The 25,662-nt window shown below is 42.3% G+C and overlaps 1 protein-coding gene across 2 annotated transcripts in view; it reads right to left on the bottom strand.

Moving 5' to 3' along the window:
* The window catches only part of SLC38A6 (solute carrier family 38 member 6), a 46,479-nt gene extending 20,831 nt beyond the window's left edge, over window positions 1-25,648 (bottom strand). Inside the window, exons 1-6 of one of the 2 annotated variants that reach the window (XM_075614835.1) lie at window positions 25,381-25,647; window positions 24,201-24,331; window positions 22,506-22,579; window positions 18,993-19,045; window positions 18,234-18,273; window positions 5,655-5,733 (exon numbers count right to left, since the gene is read on the bottom strand). In XM_075614835.1, coding sequence (XP_075470950.1) covers window positions 5,655-5,733; window positions 18,234-18,273; window positions 18,993-19,045; window positions 22,506-22,579; window positions 24,201-24,331; window positions 25,381-25,467 — 464 coding nt within the window. In that variant the 5' untranslated portion in view covers window positions 25,468-25,647. Of the gene's footprint in view, window positions 1-5,654; window positions 5,734-18,233; window positions 18,274-18,992; window positions 19,046-22,505; window positions 22,580-24,200; window positions 24,332-25,380 lie in introns of both variants that reach the window. The other variant, XM_075614836.1, reaches the window with a different exon arrangement.
* Between the last annotated feature and the right edge of the window lie 14 nt (window positions 25,649-25,662).

Here is a 25,662-nt window from a genome sequence, read left to right as displayed (position 1 = left end):
AATATGATTTCTTGAGACATTGAGGTATTTCAATTGGGGAATTGTCAAACCATCCATGAGCTTGGAGAGTCTCTATTACCTTAGCTCCCACAGGAATGGGTGACCCTTATTAGCTATTTCATTAGCTATAGTCGTCCATGTATGTAAGGACACAAATGCACTGGCGACGAAGATGCTCCACCATCGTTACCCATTACTTTTATAAGTGTTCTTGGGGCAATTGGGATTCCAAGTGGAAGTATCTGGAACTGGAAATGCTTGTTGTCAAAGCAAAATCTCAGGGCTTTAGGCATGTGAAAGTTTATACCCTTCAGGTCAACTGAGGAAAGAAAATGATCTCTATTACATTGAGGACTGAGCAAAGTTATTCCATTTGGAAACTTCTTACCCATAAGCACTGATTATGCTTCTTCAATGCTGTAGACATCACACGCGCTTTCTGGCACCTTCTGAATTTGTCTCTCAGGGGAATCTCCTTGAATTCCAGCCCATATACTGATTATCTTGAGAACCCAAGCTTCTGATGTTGTTTAGGTTCACTAGGAACATTGAAAGCCAGACCATTACTGGTTTCTGTACCAGGATTCCCTGGCCTGAAATGTGGCTTTCTAAAAAGGGCTTCTTTGCAGAAGAAAACTTTCCTTTCAAAGTAGATTGTTGTGCACAGAATGGTCTTTGGGCTTGCTACCCTGGTCTGTGGAACCTGGTTACCTGAAAGGACATTTTTGTAGATCTGTTTGATCCCGTACATCTGGATTTCTCTACAGGCAACTAATAGCCTTTTGTTGACAAACTTAAAGAAACAAAAGTCTAAGATAGAGCAAACTTCTTAAGTCTTGCCTAAAAGAAAAATAATAATTAATATTTCGCCAAATTATACATTTCTTACATAGTTACATAGTAGATGAGGTTGAAAAACGACATACGTCCATCAAGTTCAACCTATGCTAAATTTAGACAACAGATACTTTATCCTTTATCTATACGTACTTCTTCATTCCAATGGTAAAACAAAAAATATAGGTTTAAAATAACTACTATTGGACAGTAGAATGTAGTGCTCAAATAGTCCATGGTTAAATCCCAATGAATAAGGAAATAAGTGTCCAGATAGTCATGCGACGTCCATGAATGAAAATTATAACCAACTGCAATGGGTATGCACCTAGCGATGTCCACTTGACTAGCGCAACTGTTGGTGCACTGATATAAACCCAAACAGTGTAGTATAAAGCATAATGTCTGGTATAAACAGAATATATAACAGGGCAATATAGCCCATTACCTGTATACCTTGGGAAGATGTCCACTGTATCCACGGCGTGCATCCACAGGTAAGGAATCCAGGATCGTATAGGTAGGTAGAGCACAGCCCAACGACATCCAAGGCAGGACCAAGAAAATCAGAAAAAATCCCAGGCAAACTCCAAAATAAACAGATCAATTTATAGGTAAGCTAATGCCTAGACAAGGATCTCACGAACGCACCTGCGCATTTCGTGCAGAGGGCACTTTATCAAGGTGTTTGATAAAGTGCCCTCTGCACGAAATGCGTAGGTGAGATCCTTGTCTAGGCATTAGCTTACCAATAAATTGATCTGTTTATTTTGGAGTTTGCCTGGGATTTTTTCTGATTTTCTTGGTCCTGCCTTGGATGTCGTTGGGCTGTGCTCTACCTACCTATACGATCCTTAAAATAACTACTAGTCATAATACAAAATACTAGTACCAGCACCAACATGCCACACGTCCTTATGATATATAAATACACAGTAAAGCAATTAATTTTACTATATTATCTGTATGTACCCTTTGTGTCAACAACTTATAATATTCTTAATTATACAGAAAACCAGCACTTTGAATATGAAAAATATGCTGAAAAATTGCATTGCCTGAGAAACACGTACATCTTCATGCAGTCATGGAAGTTACAAAAGTGTTTATACACTATGGGTGCTTCATTTATTACGCCATACTTGCATATGTTCATCCACGTGGCTCATAATGTAAGGTCTTTAAAGTTGTACTTCCTTTATCGCCTGAAGAGTTTCTTATGATGACTACTAATGCTTCACCGAAGCATTGTTTTTGGACGAAGTGTCAGCAGACCATGGTCTGAGCCATAACACTCTTCTGGGTCTGACTGATTGTCCACTAGATTTAGCCAAGAGACGAATATTATCAAATGAAGCATCACATATAAAATTAGGTGCACTGTTGATCAAAGATGTCCTTGCTCAACTTTCTCGCTTTTCATAGTCCTAGATACACAGGCTATAGATACGCCAGGTCTGAAGGCAGTGCCACTGAGTGTGTATTGCATTCAAAGGGAATATCCATTCTACGATCCATTGGATCTTTGAAGGAAGAAGCGTATTTTAGTGGTCAAAACGCCTGCCAGATGAGTTGTTACAACTGCATCGATCTTGGGAACTTTTGCCCACAGTTCCACATCCGAACTGTAGAAAGGTAAATAGAACATGCAGAGTTTGGAAGGCACCGAAACACTCCTACTCCATGATATCATATCCTTCACAGATTGATGTATGAGGAGCACTCTATATTGCTTGTGTTTTCCCATCATTACTCTATACAGAGTACCTACCTCATCCCGTGTCTCTATTTTCCAGAACAGGTCTTTCAATGAGCTCAATCTCGCATAACCCAGGTTTAGCAGTAATCTTCTAAAGATGATCTTTCCTAATCAGATCCCTGTGCAGAACCTGCATCTGTCCAAAGAGGTCCGAGTTCTGGAACACTTGAAGGCCTCTGAGCATGCCTTTCCCAAAGTGTATACCAGCGAATCCTTCATCCAGGAAAAAACAATCCTCTGATATCTTTGACGAGGGTTCGTCTGCCGCAATCTAGCATAACCTCCCGGTGTAACCAGACAAACATTCCTCACATGAAACACATACAGTATTTTGATGATAGACCCAAGAAGGTTGCGACTCAACAAAAGAACAGAGGACGTCAGATGGAGTCTGACTTGTCTTCATAGCCTTGACGCCGGAGAGGTTGGAGAAGATATCCCATCTTATAGTAGGATCAATAACAGTAATAACAGTAACAGTAATAATAATAATAACTTGGTCATATAAATGCAGCCGACTCACCCCTACAGCAGCCAGATCTGACCTAGCGCCACGCACGTTTGCTCTGGCTGTCGCTTCAGTGACATCATCAAAATGCTCCAGAGCCTACAAGATCTGCGCATTGGCGGCATTTGATGCCAGATTATTCCAGCTCCACGCGGCCGCTGCAGGATGGTCTCTGCCTGGGGGCACAGCTCTACTGCAGCCTAGAAAGACAGGAGGCAGTAGGACTACCCAAACCGCCAAAGGCAGCTGCTCTCTGGCAGACCATAAAAATAAACTGGCATTGGGAGGAAGATGAGGAGTTATATTCCCCTCATATCCTATCTTGGAAGGAGAGTTATCCATGTGTTGTTGGCTGCCATGGGGGGGGGGGGCAGGGGAAATAAGGAAATACCACGAAAAAATACAATTACAAACAACTACACCACAAAAGTTGTATTCATTATTATTGTGATGAATAAATAGCTTGGTGATAAGAACGCCGACAGACTCATTGTGTTTGCAAAATGTTATGTGCACTGCTGCTCTGCTGCTCTGCTGTAATATTGCGGCAATAAGAAGGAACAAAATTAAAGTTAACCTAAAAAAAAATACAACTAAATACAGCTTTGTGATAAACAAGAAAGAAAATAGGTAATCACATATTAGATTGTAAGCTCTTCGGGGCAGGGATTTCCTTTCCTACTGTCTGATTTTGCTGCGCTTAATATATTATAACTCCTTGTACTGTATTCTTTGTGAAGCGCTGAGTACACTTTTGGCGCTATATAAAGACATACAATACAATATTAAACATGTCACAGTCATTGGTTAATTTGGAACTAGGAAGGACTGCACTTTTAACAAGCATCCTTCCAAAATAAGTGTGTGTTCTCAATCTCTTCAGTTAGTCCCACGTACATCGTTCAACGTTTCTGTTGCAGAGAATAAATGGGAGATGTTATTTGCAGGACTTCATGAAGATGGAAAGGAATGTAAATGTTCTCTAACTTAACAACTCTCCCATCTTGCTACGTTGCTGGAATCTACAGAAAGCAAGGGCAGATTTGGGCAGGATTTGCACAAAATCTAATTTAAAACATATTTATATTCCCTAATTGTATCCCCTAGATCAGGGAGTGGCCAACTCCAGTCCTCAAGGGCCACCAGGTATTGGGATATCCCTGCTTCAGCACAAATGGCTCAATCAACAGCTGAGCCACCAGTACTGAAGCATGTATACGCCCTATTGGTGGTCCATAAGGACTGGAGTTGGCCACTCCTGATCTAGGGGATACACTGTTTCTAATTACATTACTGCATGTCTCACGCACCAACGCTCACTAAAATGTTAGGCTGTAATAGAGTGTGACAATTAGAAGCTCCTGATATGATCTGTATATAGACAAACAATTAACAAGTTAAAATCTTTTAGCAATGTTTTCTTATTTTTTTTTTTAACTGAACTGGCACGAACCAATGTATGTAATGTCGTGTATGGATATGTGGCAACCATTCACCCGGTGTAGGAGCCATTCTTGCCATACAGATAATAGTTATTAATTATTATTATTCATAGAAATAGTGGACTTGAAAATATAAGTTGCTTTAAAAAGGAGCAATCCACTATAAAACAGCCTCCATTTTCTTTTTTTTTTTACAGGATTTGAAACCAGGGGGTCCTCCAGGAGCAGAACCGAAATAATTTTGGCTCTGCAGACCCCCGCTTCCCGACATAAAGCTGGTGAAGTTACCAACATTATTTTCCGTTTCTTAAAGAGGATTTAAATGATTTTCCAAAACCGATGATGCTGCTGCAGCTTTCTATTAGTCGAAGATTTGGCAGCCATTTTGTTTCCCCTGGCGGGAGATTGAAATAAATTAAATTCTATATCATACAAACGGCCACTCTGGTCCTTTTTTAGCTTAAAATCCCCATTGACACTCCTCTCAGTATCACATTTTTCTTTGAGAATCCTGTCCCGGACTCATGTTTTATTCAGAAATGATACACCGGAGAGGGGATATTCCCTCATCCCTGATTAAATTACAATGCACCAGCACTGCCTGAATAATTCAGCAACTTATTGGTCTCCATGAGAATCTGCCGCTATTGTCCCCAACTCTTAGAATTAGACTGGATGAAAGACTTTATTTTAACTCTACAGCATTTGCCTTTGTGTCTCAATTTGAAAAATAATGATTACACATTAAGAATATAAAATAAACACGAAATGCTAGAAACGGTTACTTTGTTGTGTGGGCACTCTTACTTCTAGTTCAGCAACATAGTTTGACAAGGTTGCAAAAATGAGTCTTGACTAAAATAAGTCCTTTACTAATCTCACCCTACTGAGCTTCAACCCAACCTAAAAGAAAGCTGAAAACATAGATATGCTCCATCTCCGAATATCTCAACTTCTTCTTATTCTGTTTGTAAAGCTTAAACATATAGTGGCTGTGTGTAGAGTAAGGTTTCCTGGAAAGAACAAAGAGTACGTGCTGTAGAACAGAAACGTCTGCAGGTGGAATGACACGTTTCTATTACTGTGCCTGGGTAACGTTGCGGCTTACCCAGTGTGGTCACCAGCTAAGAACGCCGAAATAGCGGCAGGCAACTCCGATTTGACGATGAACAGATAGGACGACATTGCTGCAAATAGAAACAGAACAGATCTAAGGACAGCTCAAAAGAACCTTCCATCACCCCCGTTACCCAAGGTTGGCTTGATACGTTGGGGAGAAGTCATTTTGTTTCCATTCTGATACTCTCCAACTCTTTTGATGCCAAAGGGACACATTGCGGCGCAATGCATTGTGGGTCCATCTGGCCCCAAAGGGGTCGTCAACACATGGTGCCCAATTATGAGCAGTGATAAATAAACAATACCATTTTAAATAACCCCCCGTTTGGAATGAAGGAATAGGAGAGAGTTCATTGATAATTGATAATTGATTGAGAGTGACTGACGGGGTTTATGCAGCGTGTCAAATTAATGCACTTTTTTTGTATTACTGTTTAACATAGGTTTGAAGTAGGAGGGTTCCCGGAGCTGAACCCCGTTCATTTCAGCTCTGGGGACCCCCTGCTTCCCGAGATACAGACCTCCAATGGGAGTGTCGGTATCTCTGCAAAGTTTAAAGCTCACACGTCACGCGGGCCAATAGAAAGCCGCACCGGGTGACGTCACGGCTTCCTATTGGCCCACAGGGCGTGGGAGCTTCGAAACTCCGCCCTTACGTGATGCCTGCCAGATGAGAGAAGCAGTTACCGGCGCCCCCTATGTATCTCCGGAAGCAGGAGGTCCCTGGAGCTGAAATTGATAGTGTTCAGCTCTGGAGACCCCCTCGCTTCAATCCAACGTAAAAAAAAATTGCCCCCTTGGATTGGCGCTTTAAATCGAATCCAGACAATAAATGTTTTGTTGTATACAGATTACAGATTTTTATTCAGCAGTAAATGAAAGAGAAAGGGAGATTTACAGACGTGTGCCTTGATATTGTTTGCTTTTGCCGTTTAATAGAAATGACACAGACGGGTTAGACCGAGGTTAAGAAACACGGTAAAGAATGACTCTTTCATAATAGAAATGTATAAACAGCAAATTCATGTAAAATGGTTAATGCAAAAAGCAGAAGTGCAGGAATGTTATTTCACTGGAAACGTGAATTACATTAATGTTAAGTGGCATAAACCTACAGCAAGGTTAAATAAAAACAGTTGCTAGGTCACAGAGTACGGAAACATTCACGGCTTTGTATTGAATATCTCAGACTCTCCCCGACTAGGAAAAATCCTACAGCTGTTTTTGGCCTCCTTGCATCACTGCCGCAGCCTGGCGTTCGGCAAGACACATTCACCAGTGTCCTCAGCAACCTCGCTTCAGAAAGAACAGCAAGTCTTCTAAGAAAATAATATCAAGTTACCAGATGTTATATACATCCGTAACCCCATCAATGCCAGAACAGGAACGGTCACGCTAACGTTTGCAAATTTGTAGGAACAAAGTGGCAAACACACATTTCTCCTTTCATATAACCCACTGCGGGAGCCACAGTGCAGAGTCGGTGACCACGCTCAGACGATGAGTCCAAAAAAGGATGAAACAGCCACACTTTAGTGGGCCCAGTGACTCTGTACTCCCTTGTTCGAGACTTACGCCTCAATTAAACCAGAAACCGCAGAGCGATCCGGTGACGTCATCATAGCGGCGCTACATGTGAACATGCAGAAGTGATTTGTAGCACTACTGCAGGGAGACAGAGAGAGAGACATTATCTGGCCGTGTGTGTGTGTGTGTGTGTGTGTGTGTGTATGGTTTGTTTAAGGTGCCCTGTGATTGGCCGTGCAAATCACGTGATGCGGCAGTCACCTGTGAAAAATCTCAAATCTCTTCATGAGACAGAAGCTTTGCAGAACGTCGCTTCGCTACCATCGCGATTGGTATGTGCGCTTTCACTGCATTTCATTGTTTTGAAGCTGCGCGGCGTCGTGCGCGATTCCTGGTATAATCACGGTCTTCGCTGTACAAGCTGTGTAATGCAGTAGGCAAAAGCTCTAGACAGGGGCGGCCAACTCCAGTCCTCAAGGGCCACCAACAGATCAGGTTTTAAGGATATGCCTGCTTCAGCACAGGTGGCTCAATCAGTGGCTCAGTCAGAATGACTGAGCGACCTGTGCTGAAGCAGGGATATCACCAATACCTGGCCTGTTGGTGGCCCTTGAGGACTGCAATTGGCCGCCCCTGCTTTAGGCAATTCACGTGTATATATACACACTGCATAGGAAGCTAAATGCTTATCTGCGTGTCACTACCCAGAATCCTTCTCTGACTTAGGCTCTTTGGTCAGCGATGGCTTCGTAGTTAGCTCAGACCAAGAGGGAAATAAAGTCTGAATGTGTGTGTGTGTATAAGAAACAGTTTACAAAACAGGTTAGGTACAGTTTGTAAAAACACTTCAAAAGCATAGGGTTAGCATAGAGACATTAAGAATTAAAATAAATAATAATAATAATAAATGTAAAAATCAGACAAGTATTTATTTGTAGTTTTTCATAGAACAGTGCTTAATCACGTTACTTCACAGCACTTTGCTCCTAGAAGAGACTGCCCCTTGAAAAGGGAACACTCGGGGGGGGGGGGGAGCAACTCTAGTCCTCAAGGGGCCCCAACAGGTGAGGTGTTCAGGATATCCCTGCTGCAGCACAGGTGGCTCCTGAGCCACCTGTGCTGAAGCAGGGATATCCTGAACACCTCACCTGTTGGTGGTCCTTGAGGACTGGAGTTGCCCACCCCTGCACTAAATGCTGGGGGGTACTGCATCCCGATTCTCTGTTAAATGCCATTTACATGAACAGTAGTTAACACCAGATCAGGGCACGATACACCTCCCCTTGTTGCTTTGTGAGTCCCCGGACAAAGTTACCCTCAATATAAGGCAGGGGATGGCCAACACGCTGAATGCAAGTCTTGTAAGAAGGGTTCCTAAACTTGGAGTATTTATCCCCGGAATTAAAAAGTCAATCAGACTTTCAGCACTTGGTGGCCGGTCATCAACTACTTAAAGGATTAATTAGCCGTCCCTAAACAAACAGATGCACGATGGGAGGAAGCAGCATGTTTATCTTCCAGCCCTGGTATGTTTTCATTTATTTAATATATGTTTGCAGGGCATGTGTACTGCTGAGAGATGGGGCGGATTTTCTCACTGTGGAAAGCTCTGCTAACTCCTTGCACCAGGCCTACATTATGCATTTTAAATGTGGCTATTGCTGGCAGGAGGAGAGGCGATGAGCAGTGTTTTCGGGATGGATATTCTTTTTTAGAACGGTCAAAGGCTATGAGGCAGTTTTGTTAAAAGAAACTCCCACGAAGGAAATGTAATTGTACTTGGCACAAAGAAAGAAAGGATAGAGACCGAGCTAAGAATACAAAAATTGGTATATATATGTGTGTCTGTATATACACGTGTGTGTGTGTATATACACGTGTGTGTGTATATGCACGTGTGTGTGTATATGCACGTGTGTGTGTATATGCACGTGTGTGTGTATATATATATATATATATATATATATATATATATATATGTGTGTGTACACATACACTCACAGTATGTGTGAGTGTGTGAGTATGTGTACATACACACACACTTTTTTCTTTCTTCATACTGTATCTTGCAGCGACTTCCCTCAATTTCCATGACAATGTGAGCAATTATAGGTCTCTTACAGTAGATTATTACACGTCAGAATTATTTGATAATCTAATAAATATTCTATGGAATTGGTGACGGCACGATGACCTCATCACGTGCATCGTTACAAAATGGTATTTAGCAAAGAAGCAGCACATTATTCAAGAATTATGGTCCAAAACGCTGCCATAAAATGTGTCCTGATAAAGGATGGTCGCTAGGAGGACCTAAAAAACTAATTCGTAAAACAATGTATAGTTCAGGAGTGGGAGCGTCTGGATCACCGCGTTCTCGATGATGCAATCACACAGCGTCGTTCACGTTGGACATTTCAGCAAAAAGGGGGACACTTCAAACCATACTTTGAACTCAGACTTTACAGTAATCTACGTGTTTCAGATTTACACTCTTCTGCCCCTCCTTACATCTCAGCCCTAATTTCTCGGTATGCACCATCCAGACTCTTGCGTTCTTCTCAAGGAAGTCTTCTTTCTACCCCCTTTTTATCTAAAGCCCTCTCCCGCCTTAAACCTTTTTCACTGACTGCCCCACACCTCTGGAATGCCCTTCCCCTCAGTATCCGACTAGCACCCTCTCTATCCACCTTTAAGACCCAACTTAAGACACACTTGCTTAAAGAAGCATATGAATAGCACTGTGGATATTCTGAACACACGATACATAAAGCTTGGCCCCCTGCAGACTCACTTACCAGAACTCCCTCCTACTGTCTCTGTACGTTCTCCCTACCCAACAATTAGACTGTAAGCTCCTCGGGGCAGGGACTCCTCTTCCTTAATGTTACTTTTATGTCTGAAGCACTTATTCCCATGACCTGTTATTTATATTATCTGTTAATTATTTGATTACCACATGTATTACTACTGTGAAGCGCTATGTACATTAATGGCGCTATATAAATAAAGACATACAATACAATACAATTAGATTACAACAGTTTAACATATTTACGAGCTATGGCTTGTTCTATAGTAGGTGCGGGCGCGCGTGACACACATTTTTTGTGTGTGTGGTCCGTGCTGCCGGGAGCTACAGGTTTGCAGTGGTGTGTAGATTGTGTGAGTTATTCATTTATTATATATTTTCAAAATTAAAAAACACGTGGAGTAAGATTATTTATTAACATTGTGTACACACACACACACACACACACATTAATTTGAAAGCTGGCATATTTTTACATCACAATGTCGCATTGAAGATAAAAAAATAAAAAAACCACAAGATAATCAACTCATGTTTACCAAAAGTGGAGAACTGACTGATTAATGTGCTTTAAGTTCCCCTGGTGTCAGCTGCCTCCTAAACGGTCATTTATACAGGATACAACCCCAGGCAAGTCACTGAGCCAGAGCATAATTGATCACTACTTTGGTAATTGGGAAGTCAATTGTTTGACACCAGGTTGGTCAACAGTTTCTCTTACACGTGTGTGTGTGTGTGTGTGTGTGTGTGTGTGTGTGTGTGTGTACCTGTCTACGACATGCAAATGAGTCTCTGTGTATGTAATGTATGTTATGTATGTCCAAACTATAAGACCTAGAACATCCAAACTTGGAAGAATTACTTGATGTATCTGATAAGGCGACTGTCATGGTTTGTATCCTCTCGAACACGCCAAAGGGGGTGCGGCTAGGGACGTTAGGTTCCAATTTCTCTAAGAAAGTCAGCCACTGGGTGTTGTACCTGCTATGCTATATATCTGGCACGTGACATCATACTGGTGACATCATAATGAGTCACATAGCTATGAAGTTTGCACAAAAAGAACATGAGGAAGTCAGTTGGCATCCGAGGCGAAAGTAAGAACGCTGGAGGAGGGAGAGGCGGAAAGAATTGGGGACGTCATAAGGTATTAAAGGAAAGTGATGGGAGGGGGAGAGAGAGACAAGGGAGAGAGAGAAGGGGGTAGAGGGTGTGAGGAGGGGAGGAATGAAAAGAAATGGGGAGGAGGGGGGAAGAGAGGAGGGAAGAGAGGAGGGAAGAGAGGCGGGAAGAGAGGAGGGAAGAGAGGAAGAGGGGGTTGGTATCTTAGAATGCCGGTACTTTCAGGTAGTATTAAATAAAAAAAAGTGTAAATATAAGCAGCCAAAAAAAGTCTGTTAAATCTGTCCAACAACACAGTAAAAAAATCAACATCAATGAAGAAATAAAATCCAGTTGTTACTGTGGAGATATTAGCCTTATATTTAACTAAACATATCAATCTTTTTATATTTTGTCCTTGGTTCATAGATTTCTCATCCCAAATGCCAACACAATCAAAGTCAAATTAAAAGATATCCCTCGTTCTCCACCCAAACCTTTCATAAGTAGTGGGGTGCTAACCAAACATATGGCACCCTAAACCAAAGAGGAAAAATGCCAGGGAATATATTTACCAAAAGTCTTTTGCGGTCCCTGCAGTTATTCCTTTAATGTATACAAATGCTGTTTACATAATAAATTATTTTTCCCTTCAAGCTGCAGTTCTTTAAAAATATATACAACTGCTGTTCAAATCATCATAAATAAATATTGCCTCCAAGTTTCACTTGACCCCAAATGGGTTCAAGTTAATGTATTCATTTGAAAATGTCTCATTAAAAAGTGCTTCTTAATTTCCTGCCGTCCTGGGTCAAAGCAAGTGAATCCGCTGGTCTCCTAGTGGCAAGGGAACTCAAAGAAGATTAACCAAGACATGACTTGTGCCCGCGCCTGCACCCTTTCTAATGGGTCAACAAAACCTCGAGGACAGATCTGCAGCATTCTTATTTGGGAGCGGCTGCAGAGAGGGTAGGCATATAAAGCTGTAATGTGTATAACAAGCTCGGAGGCAGAAGGGCCCAGCTAGTGCTACAGCTTTGATCAGCTGGCCAGCAGATGGTGGTGTAACTACACATCTACATGGGCATACCTTCCCCCCCCCAAAGGCAAACAGATTGCATCAGCTCAGCGACAAGCCCCAAAGTCTTTCAGCGGAGACTCTAGTGCATTTCCAAAGTAAAGCATCAAGTTTCCGTGCCTGTGTCTGGTTATCTGAAACCAACACAATGTGGCTTGTCCTAAATTCTGAAGAAAAAAAAAAGTGACCAATAAATTTGGTTGAACTAAAAATAACTACAAAATAAAATAAAAAAAAATAATGTATCAAGAATAGCCAGGCTATGAGCAATTGGGTTGGCTCAGCTGTGCTAGAACTTTAGAAATGTCCATGCCTGTGGTAAATATATTGGGCAACTCTTAAATAAGTAACCATGTTGATGTGGTGTGGAATAGATGGTTGTATGAACGGTGGTAATGCAAAGCTCAAAGTACTCCGGTTCTAAGCTAACTTACTCCTTTTGCCCATGGAAACACCTCTCACATGGTCTGGCCAAGGATAGATGGCAACCTACTGGGCTGAGGCCTATCTAATACTTGGGTAATAATTGATATCAGGCTTAAGTAGCCATGAGAAGTACTACTTATTAACAAGCACATTGAAGTATCGCTTATTAAATGGAATAGATGGTTTTGGAACAAACTGCAATTTTATTTTATTTTCACACTTGAGCAAAAAAGTTAGGCCCAGAAAGTTTTGCCATTGGAGTTACAATTATTTGCAGTACGAGTGGAGGTCACGCATAGGAAAACCATCCACTCTTCCGTTTCGGAGGAGAATCAGCCAGGATCAGCACATTTTTCTCTCGCTCGGCTTAGCTCTGTGGCTACGGACCCCTCCTTTCGCTCACCATATAAAAACGTCAACATTCACTTGCTCTCCGAGTCCCGCTGCACACTAAAAGAAGAAAGGAAGCCATTGAGAGAAAGGGCGCACGGAAACGTTCCGCCTCGGCTTTCTCCTCGGGAAACAAAACAATAAAAATGTCGCAGATTTATTGGAAGCCAAGAAAAAAATTTGATAATGCTCCTCTGGTCTCCCGGACAATAAAAAGGTGCCGGAAACTACCCTGCTTCTGGTTTTTATTACATAGAGAGGTCACGTGAAAAAAAAAAAAAAAAAAAGAAGGTACTGTAAACGCCGAAGGAAACGCGGCAAGTAAGGTGTTAATTAGGTGCTAGCAATTTTGGGAAGCGAAATGAGTAACCTGGCGCTTTTAACTTGAGATGTTTTTAAAAGATAAACAGCGTAAAAAATAAAAATAAAGGTTTCCTCTTTTGTGAAGAATTAAAAGGTGTAAACAATAAAGCTGAATGACCTGGGAGGGAACATAGAACGCAGGTTACAATTTGCAGTATAATCCAAGGCAGGCAAATAAAAGCGACGGCAGCCGTTTATATTCACGCCGCGATACTGCCGGGAAATAACTTCTGGTCTGAAATAAAGTCTATTTTAAAACTTGGCATCGCGGATGCTAACAGTGTGCGGGCCGTGTATCAGCCATTAAAGCGGCAGTCCAAGCGGTCGTGTTTTTTTAATTTTTAATTTTTTATTTTTATTTTCCCCTTTAATATGTGCATCAATACAATCCACACAATAAGTAATTAGCTAAGTTGCCGATCGATCCGTTCTCCTGTGATCAAATCGGCGAAGATTTTGGCTCGGGGGGTTCACTAAATGGCTGTCAGTGCAGCAGAAGAGGACCAAAGATGCAAAGTTCTGTGGGGAAGATCATGTGACCAGGCAGTCACTAGATATAATTGGTGCTAGAGAGGGCAGGGCTCAAAAAAGGGGTGTGAGAAGAGGAAGGGGGATGTGACCTTGTAAATGGTTGCTATAGAAACAAAAATGCTTGTTACATTATAAACATTTTTTTTTTCAAAAACAACGTTACAAGTATTTTCTTATAGAACTGAACCGAATTATTAAAAAAAAACACATGTAGGATATTGCTTTGTCTGCAGCTTTAAGAAGTAGCTATCAAAACAAATGAGCGATAACTTGTAATGCAGCGACCCTTCCTTGCGGAAGTTTCCAATGCTTTGCGTTGGGTGGGGGGGTGGGGGGTGGGGGGAGGGGGGTGGGGGGGGGGGAGGGGGGTGGGGAGGGAAGAGATGGGAGGGGCCCTCCTGGAACATGAACACAATGACTTATTGTCCAAGGGGTGGGTCAGAATTTGCTTTTTTTTCTGGCTATAGGATTGAGGCAGCGACATCATGGAGGAAGGCAGCTCTGTTACAGAGGCCCCGCTTTCACCCCGGAAATCCGTTTCATTGCTGTGTGAAGAGCGCGGCACCTCTGACCACTGGGGGGGTGGGGGGGGTGGGGGATATCAAGACTCCTGAGGGTGGGTCCCGGGAGCTGGGACCCCTCGGGCGGTAGTTACACCACGGTATAACAATGAACGAAATAATTTCTCATGTCGAATGTGCATCGGGGATTTTGTCAGAACATGAACTGGGCTCTATATGCTTGGTGTACAGGAATGCCAACGTAACACTGCAGACCCACATGGTTGTTTATTATACAGAATAAATATATGGAGTCATTTAAAGCCTGATGAGCAGGTGCAGGTCTGGGCTACAAAAAATAAAAAAATCATTAAAAAAAACAAAAACAAGAAACAAAGTCATTCATTTTTGGTCTACCGAATTACCGAAATAATTATGTAAGGGCAAAAACCGTCGGTGTAGCTGTGGCCGGTCGGACCTGGAGGTTGGAGTATGCTCGTCACAACAGCTGGGCTTTCTTAGCAGCCAGTTTACACATTTGTTATATAGTGAGAACAAAACCCCCCAAAATAAACTAAATTAACAAACCCTACTGATTAAGTAGGGGCATTACACAGGAGTTAGCTTATACAGAGAGCATTAGTTCATCCCCAGATCAATTGTCAGAGGGTTTGCTGGCACCCCAGCTCAGTCTGACCCACTCCACCCCTTTCCCAGGTCCACACTGACATGTTATACCCAGAAGCTCCTCTCACAGCGCACTTAGATAAGTCCAAGTATCCTGATTTCCAAGGGGGGAGTCGAACTTTCCAGAATTAGAATTAAAAACTCCCCAATACATTACATTATACAAACACACATCCATGGATACATATACATCAATAGGTGAAAACAAACAAAGCAGAAAACATTGGGGAATTTAGGTTACATTTCAATAATCCCCTTGCACCTCTCAACTACTGTGAACTCAGAGGAATGGACTATTCCAGAACCAGGATGATATAGTTAGAACAGGCAGCAGTTCCTTAAAGAGGCAGTCCAAGCAGTTTATATTTAAAAAAAAATTGTTTTAATATATGCAGCCTTTGATTACCTTTATTGAAAACTAATTACCTAAGCGGCCGATCGATGGTTCTCCCGTGATAGATCAGCAAGATCCTGCTTCCCAGGGTTCACTAAATGGCTGCCTTTCCGTTTCAAATCAATCCTACAGGTCAGTGTAACTCAGCAGCTACACTATATTCTTATATTATGAAGGTAACATTATCTATTGTTACAGCTTACAGCTCAAACTGCGGGGAATATTTGCAACAAATGATCACAAACAGGAAAGTGTTACACAGATCTTGCACTGCTAGAAAAGTCTTTAAAACATTCTATAGAAAAATCAAAGGACGATCAGTATATTAAAACTCAGAAAAAAATGCCACTGAGAGTTGCATTAAAATAAAAAATAAAATAAAAAGTAGTACGTTTAATCTAAAACCACAGAACTGATTTATTTTTAAAAAACACGTAGGATATTGCTTAAGGACACATGCTGCTCAATTCACCACAGAAATCCCGCAAGAATGAAACCCCAAAACTTCCCCAGGTAAATCCCTCTTTTACTGCGCACTACGGGTCTTTTTCATGTAAGTTTCTTTTTAAAGCGTTTATTTCTTCAATTCTGTGATTCTAATCAAAATCACGACGAGGCCGCCAGGCTCCCAAACACTGCGCCTCTCACTTTAACCATACACTTACTTTTTTGTGTACTCGCTTAACTCTTTCCCTGCCAGACTTTAGTAAACTCCCGTTTCTTTTAACTCCCGCTAAATAAAGTGGAAAACTTGGTCCTGTCACAGTTGCGTTAAAAATATTTATTAAATATTTATATATATTTTTAACGTTTTTGCTGGTTTGTGGCCCCCTTCTCTGATACTGCTGTGCTCCGTTTTTTGGACCCTATGGGACATCTACCTTCCCTGCTATGCTGGCGCGATGCACGCAGCACCCAAGGATGAGCTACTACATTAGTGAGTACTTACCGGTTTACTCCAATGTGTCATGTTATTTATGCAGGTTGTTTCAATGAGAGGGTAGTCATGACCATTATGATATATATATAGGTCTGTCACCACCTCGGAGATACTTATGTACTACTTTATTTACATATTGACAGGAGTTAAAAATATACAGGTGTTCATTAAGTCTCACATAGCTTTGATTATAGCTCAGCTCCTATATGTGTGACTTCTATCTATGGATTATATATTTATACATGTCATGGTTGTGACTGAGCCCTGAATTTGGGACCAGTTCCCTTGAACTTTATCTGTCACAGTAGCCAACACAACATACAAGAGACAAGTGACAGTAAAACCCGTGAGAAGTAGATCAGCACTTACACACTTCTTGTGAAAGGCGCAATAAAGATGGGTTGCAGAGGACAGCAACAATGTTTCCGATCCTACAAGGACCTTGGTTCAAGAAATTTGAAATGGCCTAAAAGTTTCTAAAATTTGACTTGTCTCAAAATCTAGCCCAGTGGTTCCACCATTTTATAAAACACTGATAACTATCCCTATCCTCACGGCACCTCCACCACCCCATATTTTAGGAATAAACAATCAAAATCAACAAGAACACATGATTTCACTTAGTTTATACAGGAGTGGAATATTAGATGGTTATGTCTAAAACAGTGTTTTTCATCCAGGGATCCTAGGAACCCTTGGGTTCCCCGGGCCTCCCTAAATCGTTCCCTGCTACTTTCTGGTCATTTTAAAATTGTATCAAATACAGAAGAGTTTACAATGCATCTGATCTCAGACGCACTATTAGAGAGGGTTGGGGTTCCTTACAATGCATCCGATCTCAGACGCGCTATTAGAGAGGGTTGGGGTTCCACAATGTATCTGATCTCAGACGCGCTATTAGAGAGGGTTGGGGTTCCTAAGAATTTCACTTGTGGTTCCTAAACCAAAAAAAAGGTTGAAAATCACTGCCCTTAAACATGATCTGGTTGAGGTTTCCTGAGGGTAGTGTGGAAAACCTACTGTAAACAGAGCTTCAGAACATATGTTTATAAAGTGAAATTGATTTCACTGTTTGCAAAAATGCTGCTGATGCCCTCCAGCACTCACTCAGTTCCAAGCAATTTGTACATATACCATTTTGGAGAGCCGCCTGTTTCACCGGGTTCCAGGCTATACTGTACTGAGTAAAGTGACTTGGAAGGGGCTATTCTGCATTCTGTTTCACCGGGTTCCAGGCTATACTGAGTAAAGTGACTTGGAAGGGGCTATTCTGCATTCTGTTTCACCGGGTTCCAGGCTATACTGAGTAAAGTGACTTGGAAGGGGCTATTCTGCATTCTGTTTCACCGGGTTCCAGGCTATACTGAGTAAAGTGACTTGGAAGGGGCTATTCTGCATTCTGTTTCACCGGGTTCCAGGCTATGCTGAGTAAAGTGACTTGGAAGGGGCTATTCTGCATTCTGTTTCACCGGGTTCCAGGCTATGCTGAGTAAAGTGACTTGGAAGGGGCTATTCTGCATTCTGTTTCAAGATGAGAAGGGAAAAAAATCCCAACCTACTGAATGGAGATTCAGAATGTAAAACTTCAGTTTTGATACAGATCGCCTCCTGCCCGTGGCATATATTAACAACAATATATAAATATCATAGACAGAAAGTGTCTTATCCTATAGGTAAGATGTAACTAGTTATTTGAAGAGAACATTATGGGGGGGGGGGGGTGAGGGGATGGGGGGTGAGGGAATGGGGGGGAGAATTATGTAGTGATCACATATTATGTAAATGAGAATTAACATGAAGTTACATTTATAGATCTTACCGCCAATGTTCTGAATCAGGATTGCAATTGCCACAACGACCTAGAGGGGAAAAAAATGGTCATCACTTAATGAAACAAATAAGCAATTATGCCTCACAGGAATTATACGATTCATGGGAAGATCCAAACACAGATTGTGCAGACACTGCAATGGATTCCCTGCAAATTAAGCCCATAAATTACACTGGGTTATTGTGGTACTTTCTGCAAATTACATTTAACTTACATTTATACCTAGAAGACCCATAATGTAACAATGTAGTTCCAGAATATATGGCATGGTATAGAGCAGGGGTTTCCAAACTTTTTATAGTTAAGGAACCTTATAATTATATTATGAAATTCTGGAGGAACCCTCAACTCTCTCTAATAGCGCATCTGAGATCAGATGTATTGTAAGGAACCCCAACCCCCTCTAATAGCGTGTCTGAGATCAGATGCATTGTAAGGGACCCCAACCCTCTCTAATAGCGTGTCTGAGATCAGATACATTGTAAATTCTTCTGTATTTGATCCAATTTTTAAAATGACCTGAAAATTGCAGGGAATCCTTTAGGGATGTCCGGGGGAACCTCTGTAGAATTATTTGGACTAGCTTTACAAAGCACATCTAGATTCCAAACCAAAACATCTGCAATCCTTCCTTGTCACAGCTGTGCTCTACCCCACCCTAGGACCACATAAGCAATCCTGATTTTTACGGCACTGCTGGTTTAGCTTACCTGAACCAAAGAGACCAGATAAGAAAATGAACTGTACCTTTCCTGGTGAGCCGAATGCGAAGAGACCAATGTCCTCATATGATGTGACTGCTGTAGACAGAAGGAGGATACTGTATGAATAACAGAAGCGGGGTATCTTTTAGACCAGAATCCCAACTGTATTAACTTTAACACCTTTGTTGCATTGCTGGCACCACTGGCAATGAAGGGGTTAGGATTTCAAAGGACACAAAGTAACACGGACGAAGCAGGCGGGGTTAAGCTGGCTGTTCTTGTGGGCATACATCAAGTGTTATATATACTGCCTTCCAAAAACTGGTTATATAATGTGCAGAAATACCATATGTACATGGATAAGAAGGCGTTCACAGCTATGTTATACAATGAATGTTACTCACCTGGAACACAGAGCGGTCACACGAGACATGGGACTCGTGAAAATTGTTCATTAACTCTGCCCGGCAAATGCCATATCCGGTCTTTGGAAAAAATGCGGAAATAGTTCTAATTCTGTATATATGACCAATAGATGGTTGCGAAAAATGCTTCAAAAAACAAGAAGTTACACCCGCCCCATCCACACCAATGCTGAGTTTAATATAGATATTTCACATCTGGCATTTCAAACTGATCAGTCTGACACCACTTCCTTACCCCATTTACTGACAAAGGTTTTGGGGTGTGCTCATGACCCTTCTGTCAACCGTTTGTTGTTGGCAGGCTCCCCCTTTTTCTTCCAATCGACACCCTAACATTTGACATTAACAGTTGTAATATTTAGCAAGGCAATATTAAGTTAGGGAGCGCGCGTTAGCACGCAGGGCGTGAGCTTTCAGGGAATGCTTTCTGTGCAAATGGCAATATACATTAACGATAAAGTATTTACAAGAGTGGCACCAAAACAAGAGAAAAATTGCTCAGGGAGAAGAAGCAGCTCAGTGAGTAAAGACACTGACTGGCACTGAGAGTTTGAAGCAGGGGAGCCTGGTTCTATTCCCGGTGTCAGCTCCTTGTGACCTTGGGCAAGTCACTTTATCTCCCTGTGCCTCAGGCACCAAAAAAATAGATTGTGAGCTCCACGGGATAGGGACCTGTGCCTGCAAAATGTCTCTGTAAAGGGCTACGTAACACAAGCAGCGCTATACAAGAACATGCTGATGCTATTATTATTATAGCCCATTGAGGCCAAAAGCGATGACATGCTCAGGATTTACTGTACAAATACTTATGTTGCTTTTTAGTACACGTTCTCAGTAAAGATCTGTATAGGCAAAATACACCTTTACAATATAGTCTGTTAACTCTTTGGGTGCCAACGAGGTTTATTGCCACAGGGCAAGGTAAAATAATAAGTGTCGTCAGAAGCAGAATCAATTAATAGAATTACCTGTGTACGCGAGGAACAGGTGATAGTTCAGCAGACAGAGGTGACAGGTGAATGACACGGAGGCAGGTAAATGTAATCAATGTCGGAGAAGACTCTTTCTTGGTGTACAGAACACATTAAATAATAATGTTCTTAAAGTTCCCTATCTAACCACATGTGGGGCTGTAATCCGGTTCCAGTGCACAGTATATAGAAGCCAATGGGTTACCACACTATGGGGGGGGGGGTGAGAGGTTCCTCTGGAGCTGATCCGCATTATTTTAAGCTCCGAGGACCCCCCCTGTTTTCCCAAGATACTTACTGGTGACGTTACCGGTATTACTTCCTGGTTTGTAAAGGAGATTTAAATGACCATCCAATAGGAAGATGCCACCGATGATGTCACAGCTACCCCGAGATGTGGCAGCCATTTCCCTGTTGAAGAACTTCAAAAATCTGGTGACTTCACTGGTACGCATCAGCGGACCAGGGGGACCCCACCCCCCAAAGCTGAAAATAGTGCATTTTGGCTCAAAGGGACCCCCAGTTCCCACGCCGTGTAAAAATAAAAAAACAAACAAAAATAGGAGGAACTGCTCTTTTAAATATTACAAACGACAGAAAAGCCCAAAGCTACATCCAATAGGCCAAAAATACACAGTAAAATAGCTATATATTCTATTGAAAAGGGGTCATTTAGCTAAACCTTTGGCCAAAGCATTGTAAGCCTGCGAGCCACATCAAAGCATGAAAATATTGTACTTTTTTTTTTTTAAAGAAATGTAATCTACAATCGTATAAATCATTTATAGATACCCAATACTCCCCAGCATAACCAATTCCATTGAGAGCCGATGACCATTACGTCTCATTTTATAAAATATTGATATTAGCCCCCCATGCTAGACGGCACAGCAGGACACGGCAAATCTCTTCCATGCGTAAATCAGTGTATAACCTACTATATATTGTAACGCGACGCAGTCGGTGCATCCATTGCGCATGAGGAAGCAGAGACAGGCCAATAAGGCAACAAAGCACATGGAATATGAGGAATGATATTCTAGTCGCTCCAATAAAATGTGCCTATGAAACCTTATCTAAACCAACATCATTTATTCTAGGCTGAAGGTGCGGCTGAGGGAGTAAAGGCACTGACTGACATGGAGTTTCAACCCGGTTCAATTCCCGGTGTCAGCTCCTGACCTTGGGCAAGTCACTTTTTCTCCATGTGCCTCAGTCACCAAAAACAGATTGTAAAGTGATTTTGGCAGGGGCTGTGTCTGTATCAATCCTATGTGCTGGTTACCTGCGCAAACTTTTTGCCCGGCGCCCCCTGCCTGCTCTCCCCCCCCCCCTCACCTTGTATCCAGCGCCAAATGACGCTGCTGGGTCATGTGACGGCACGTGACCCAACAACGTCATTTGATGCCGAGTTCCCATGGCGACGCAGTGTGAAATGACGCAGCGGGTCATGTGATGTCACGTCATGTGATGTCATGTGACCCCATGGCGTGATTTGACACTGCGTTCCCATGGCGAAGCATCACACCAGCTGTCTCAATCAAGGTAAGGCAGCGGTGCGCAATCTGTGGGGCGCGACCCCCAGGGGGGGCGCGAGACTGCCGACGGGGGGCGCGGGGTTTACAGAGGCCCCGCGCGCTTCCCGAAGGCACTTAAATTAAGTGCCGGGGGAGCTGCAGGGCCTCTGTAAACCATACTTACCCGTGGCTCCGGCGGCTTCCTCCCGGCGTCGCCATGGCAACGCGGCGTCAAAATGACGCTGCGAGGTCATGTGACGTCACGTTGCTATGGCAACGTGACGTCATTACGCCGGAGCGCGGGTAAGTTGGGGTTGGGGGGGGGCGCGGGAGCGAGGGGACAGCCGTCAGGGGGGCGCAGGGAAAAAAGTTTGCGCCCCCCTGAGGTAAGGGAAGTTGCAGAGGCCTCACATGACAACCCACCCCCCGCCCGGCATTTAATTTAAATGCCTTGGGAAAGAGCGCGGGGCCTCTGCAACCGCCGCCCCCCCCCCCCCCCTAGAAAAATCTTGCGCCCCTGCCGTACACTATACTGAAGCGCTTGTGAGTCCCATTGGAAGGAAAGCGCTAAGTGAAATAAAGTTATTAAAATTACTATTTCTATGTCAAGTGTGCAGGATCTGTAAGAAATGTAACAACTTACCAGTCTGAATGCACATGCGAAGTAGGAGATGAATGGAGTAGGAAGCAAGGCAGGCGACTATGAGCAGCAGGACACTGAAAGATTGAACAGAAGAGATTCTTTATTATAACATGTTGGGACAATAGGACATTTAAGACTAGAAGCTTTCTTGTGTCGGTGACATTACAGCTACGTGTCAGCATAACGCCGAGGCCTCTTGGAAGCACATTTAGACCCTGATGGTGCTGGGGGCGGGTGGATTCTCTTATTGGTACGGTTTCACAAGCTCACGTGAAAGTCTGTCAGCAAAACACAAACTGCTGACAGGCCAAATCTGTCAAGATAGTTCCCCCTTCCAACCCACACCGGGGAGAAGAAAGACTCGCAGCCGTGTATGTGTCATGGAAAGATGAGACAACGTTTATGGAGTTTCGTCTCGTCTTGGGATGTTGGACTATTCCCCTTGGGTTATGGCACGCAACCTCCACAGCCGCCAGTTAAAGGAAAGAGGACATTTCATACTTCTAAAAAATATAATAATATATATCAAATACTCCTCCAGAACCTGATGAAACAGACACAGCACTGGCAATTAAAGATTCCTTTTTGATATACGAAATCGGCAGTGCTGTGTCTGTTTCATCAGATTCTGGTGGCGTATTTTGATTCTCTGCTTATATACATACAATTTGCTGAAACAAGCTTCCCATGCCTGGTGTTAAGAATTAACCTATGTTGAATACAGTGCTGATGCAAGCAAGAATAAGCGATTGGTTAATTGCCCCTACATTTACAATACATTTGTGGGATTATTATTATTATTTTTTTTAAATTTAAGCAAATATAAACAAGCATCAGAGTTAGCGTTCAGCACCTGGACCTAGTGTCTGGTATATTATTCAATAGAACTACATAGTTACATAGTTACATAGTAGAAGAGGTTGAAAAAAGACAAACGTCCATCAAGTTCACCCTATGCTAAATTTAGACGACAGATACTTTATCCTATATCCGTCCTTACAGTATATTGATCCAGAGGAAGGCAAACAGAAAACCCACTGAAACATCATCAAATAATATCTCAGAAGGGGGAAAATAGATTCCTTCCTGACTCCAAGAATTGGCAATCAGATTACTCCCTGCAACAACATCCTTCCCATGTTAACTTATTTGGTATATCCCTGTACACCTTTCCTTTCAGTAAGATGTCCCTTTTTTTGAACAAATCTATTGTATCTGACGTCACAGTCTCCATGGGTAATGAATCCCACACTGTAACTGCCCTTACTGTAAAGAACCCTTTCCTTTGTTGCTGGTGAAATAGCCTTTCCTCCAACCTCAAGGCCGCGGTTATAGTGCTAGCGACGGCAACGCAACTGATGACGTCACCCGCGAAAGTTATAATTTAACTTTCAGCGACGTTGCTAGCGACGGGGTCATTGATTGGTTCAGAGACAGTCGCAAGTGGCGACAGTCTCTGAAAAATCAAAAAATAAAATCATCATGTTATTTAATGCACTTTTCCTACATCAGTTTCACTTTACAAAACAGTGATGTTCATTATTGCTTGCACAGAGGCATGGAATTAGATTGTAAGCTCTCTGGGGCAGGGATTTATTTTCCTACCACGTGCTTGTATGTTTTGTGCACTTGTTGGACTAGAATTCTCGGTACTGTCATTTTTGCTTTGCACAGCGATGCATACGTTATACATACCTAAACCCGATTATTCCCGTGTTGGCCATTGCATATGATAACCCCAGGATGCCACTTCCCATGATGGCATTCATTAAATTGAACACTGAAAAGCCAAACGAAGCTCCCGCGGGTGTCTGTCTCTGGGGTCTCTGCAAATCAGTAATCAAACAGGCACTTTTAAATAGCACAACATATACTGTACCACTTTATGTCACGTTACCTATCTGCAAACAACGGACAGCTCGGTTTAAAGAAAGGCTGTAGTTTCCCAAAGAGTGTGAGTGTGTGCGAGTGCGAGTGTGTTATATATAAATAACTATTGGCTTGGTTTTGCAGGCGAAAGCTTAAAGAGACTAATTTTTTTTCCAGCAAATCTCCAGAGAAGGATCTTTTCCATCAATCCATAATCCGATATGTGTTTGTACTCGCAGAAAGTATTCCTACACTATCTTGCATTGCTTATATGGGGAAACCACATCCATTTATGGATGATGTCACACCTGCACATTTGCTGTACTAAGCAGCTCTCAGCTGAGAATTCGAGACAGAAATGTGTTCAGGGTGCAGAATGATATTCTGCTGTAGTTTTCACCAGCTGTGTATAAGTGATCCACATTGTACATTCACCATAACAAAATGTGAACACGCACATCTCATTTAGTAACACCCCAACATATTATTTAGATTATTAGTTACATGCAGAATTAAACATTTGTTTTGCATACAAAGCACTGACCCATAATTACATATACCATTTAAAAGATATCCTGCCACTTAGTAAGGAATGCAAAATATTTCTGTTGCCATTGTATACAGGAAGGAAGAGTTCAGAGTGCATCAAAACAATCCTTGCCATAAATTGCTTGAGGAGTTCACAATATGTGAAGTATTTTACAAATACTAAAAAAGTAATACTTTGGGAGAGAATTGCAAATGTAATCATCAAAAAGGTTGGTTCAAAACTTCATCTCCCAAACATCCACTTTAGGGGACAATATCGTTTCTTAAAGTTAGAACCTAGCTGACAAAAAAAAGAAATACAATGTAGTCTTTGATGTGGAAAAAGCTGGTATGAGACCCATATCCGAATATATAGTCACTTTATCCCATTCACTGAGATTGCAAGCTCTTCAGGGAAGCAGCACAACAGTGGTTGTATAATTACAGAAATAAAGAATAGTAATTAAAATAAACTTACATTCCCCAACAGGGGGGCAGATTCAGCATGCTGGGCACACACATACTGCCCATAGTCTGCATTGATGCTCTGGTGATTTGGCTGCATGGTGAAGGATTTGAATCCCAGCAGCGAGTTAATGAAAGAGATCCCCCCTCTAAGCAATCATTCGCTCACTTTAAGGTGACAGCTCCCCCATTGCAAGCCCCAGCTACACTGCTAACTCCATACAAACACCTACTTCCTACTCGGATAGAGCTGCACGTGATGTGCCGGTGCCCTCAGTCGCGGGCTGATGACGCT

This window comes from Ascaphus truei, chromosome 9, assembly GCF_040206685.1.
Source record: "Ascaphus truei isolate aAscTru1 chromosome 9, aAscTru1.hap1, whole genome shotgun sequence".
NCBI lineage: Eukaryota > Metazoa > Chordata > Amphibia > Anura > Ascaphidae > Ascaphus > Ascaphus truei.
The sequence above is the reverse complement of the archived record's forward strand: the minus strand, read 5'-3'. Positions and strand labels throughout refer to the sequence as shown.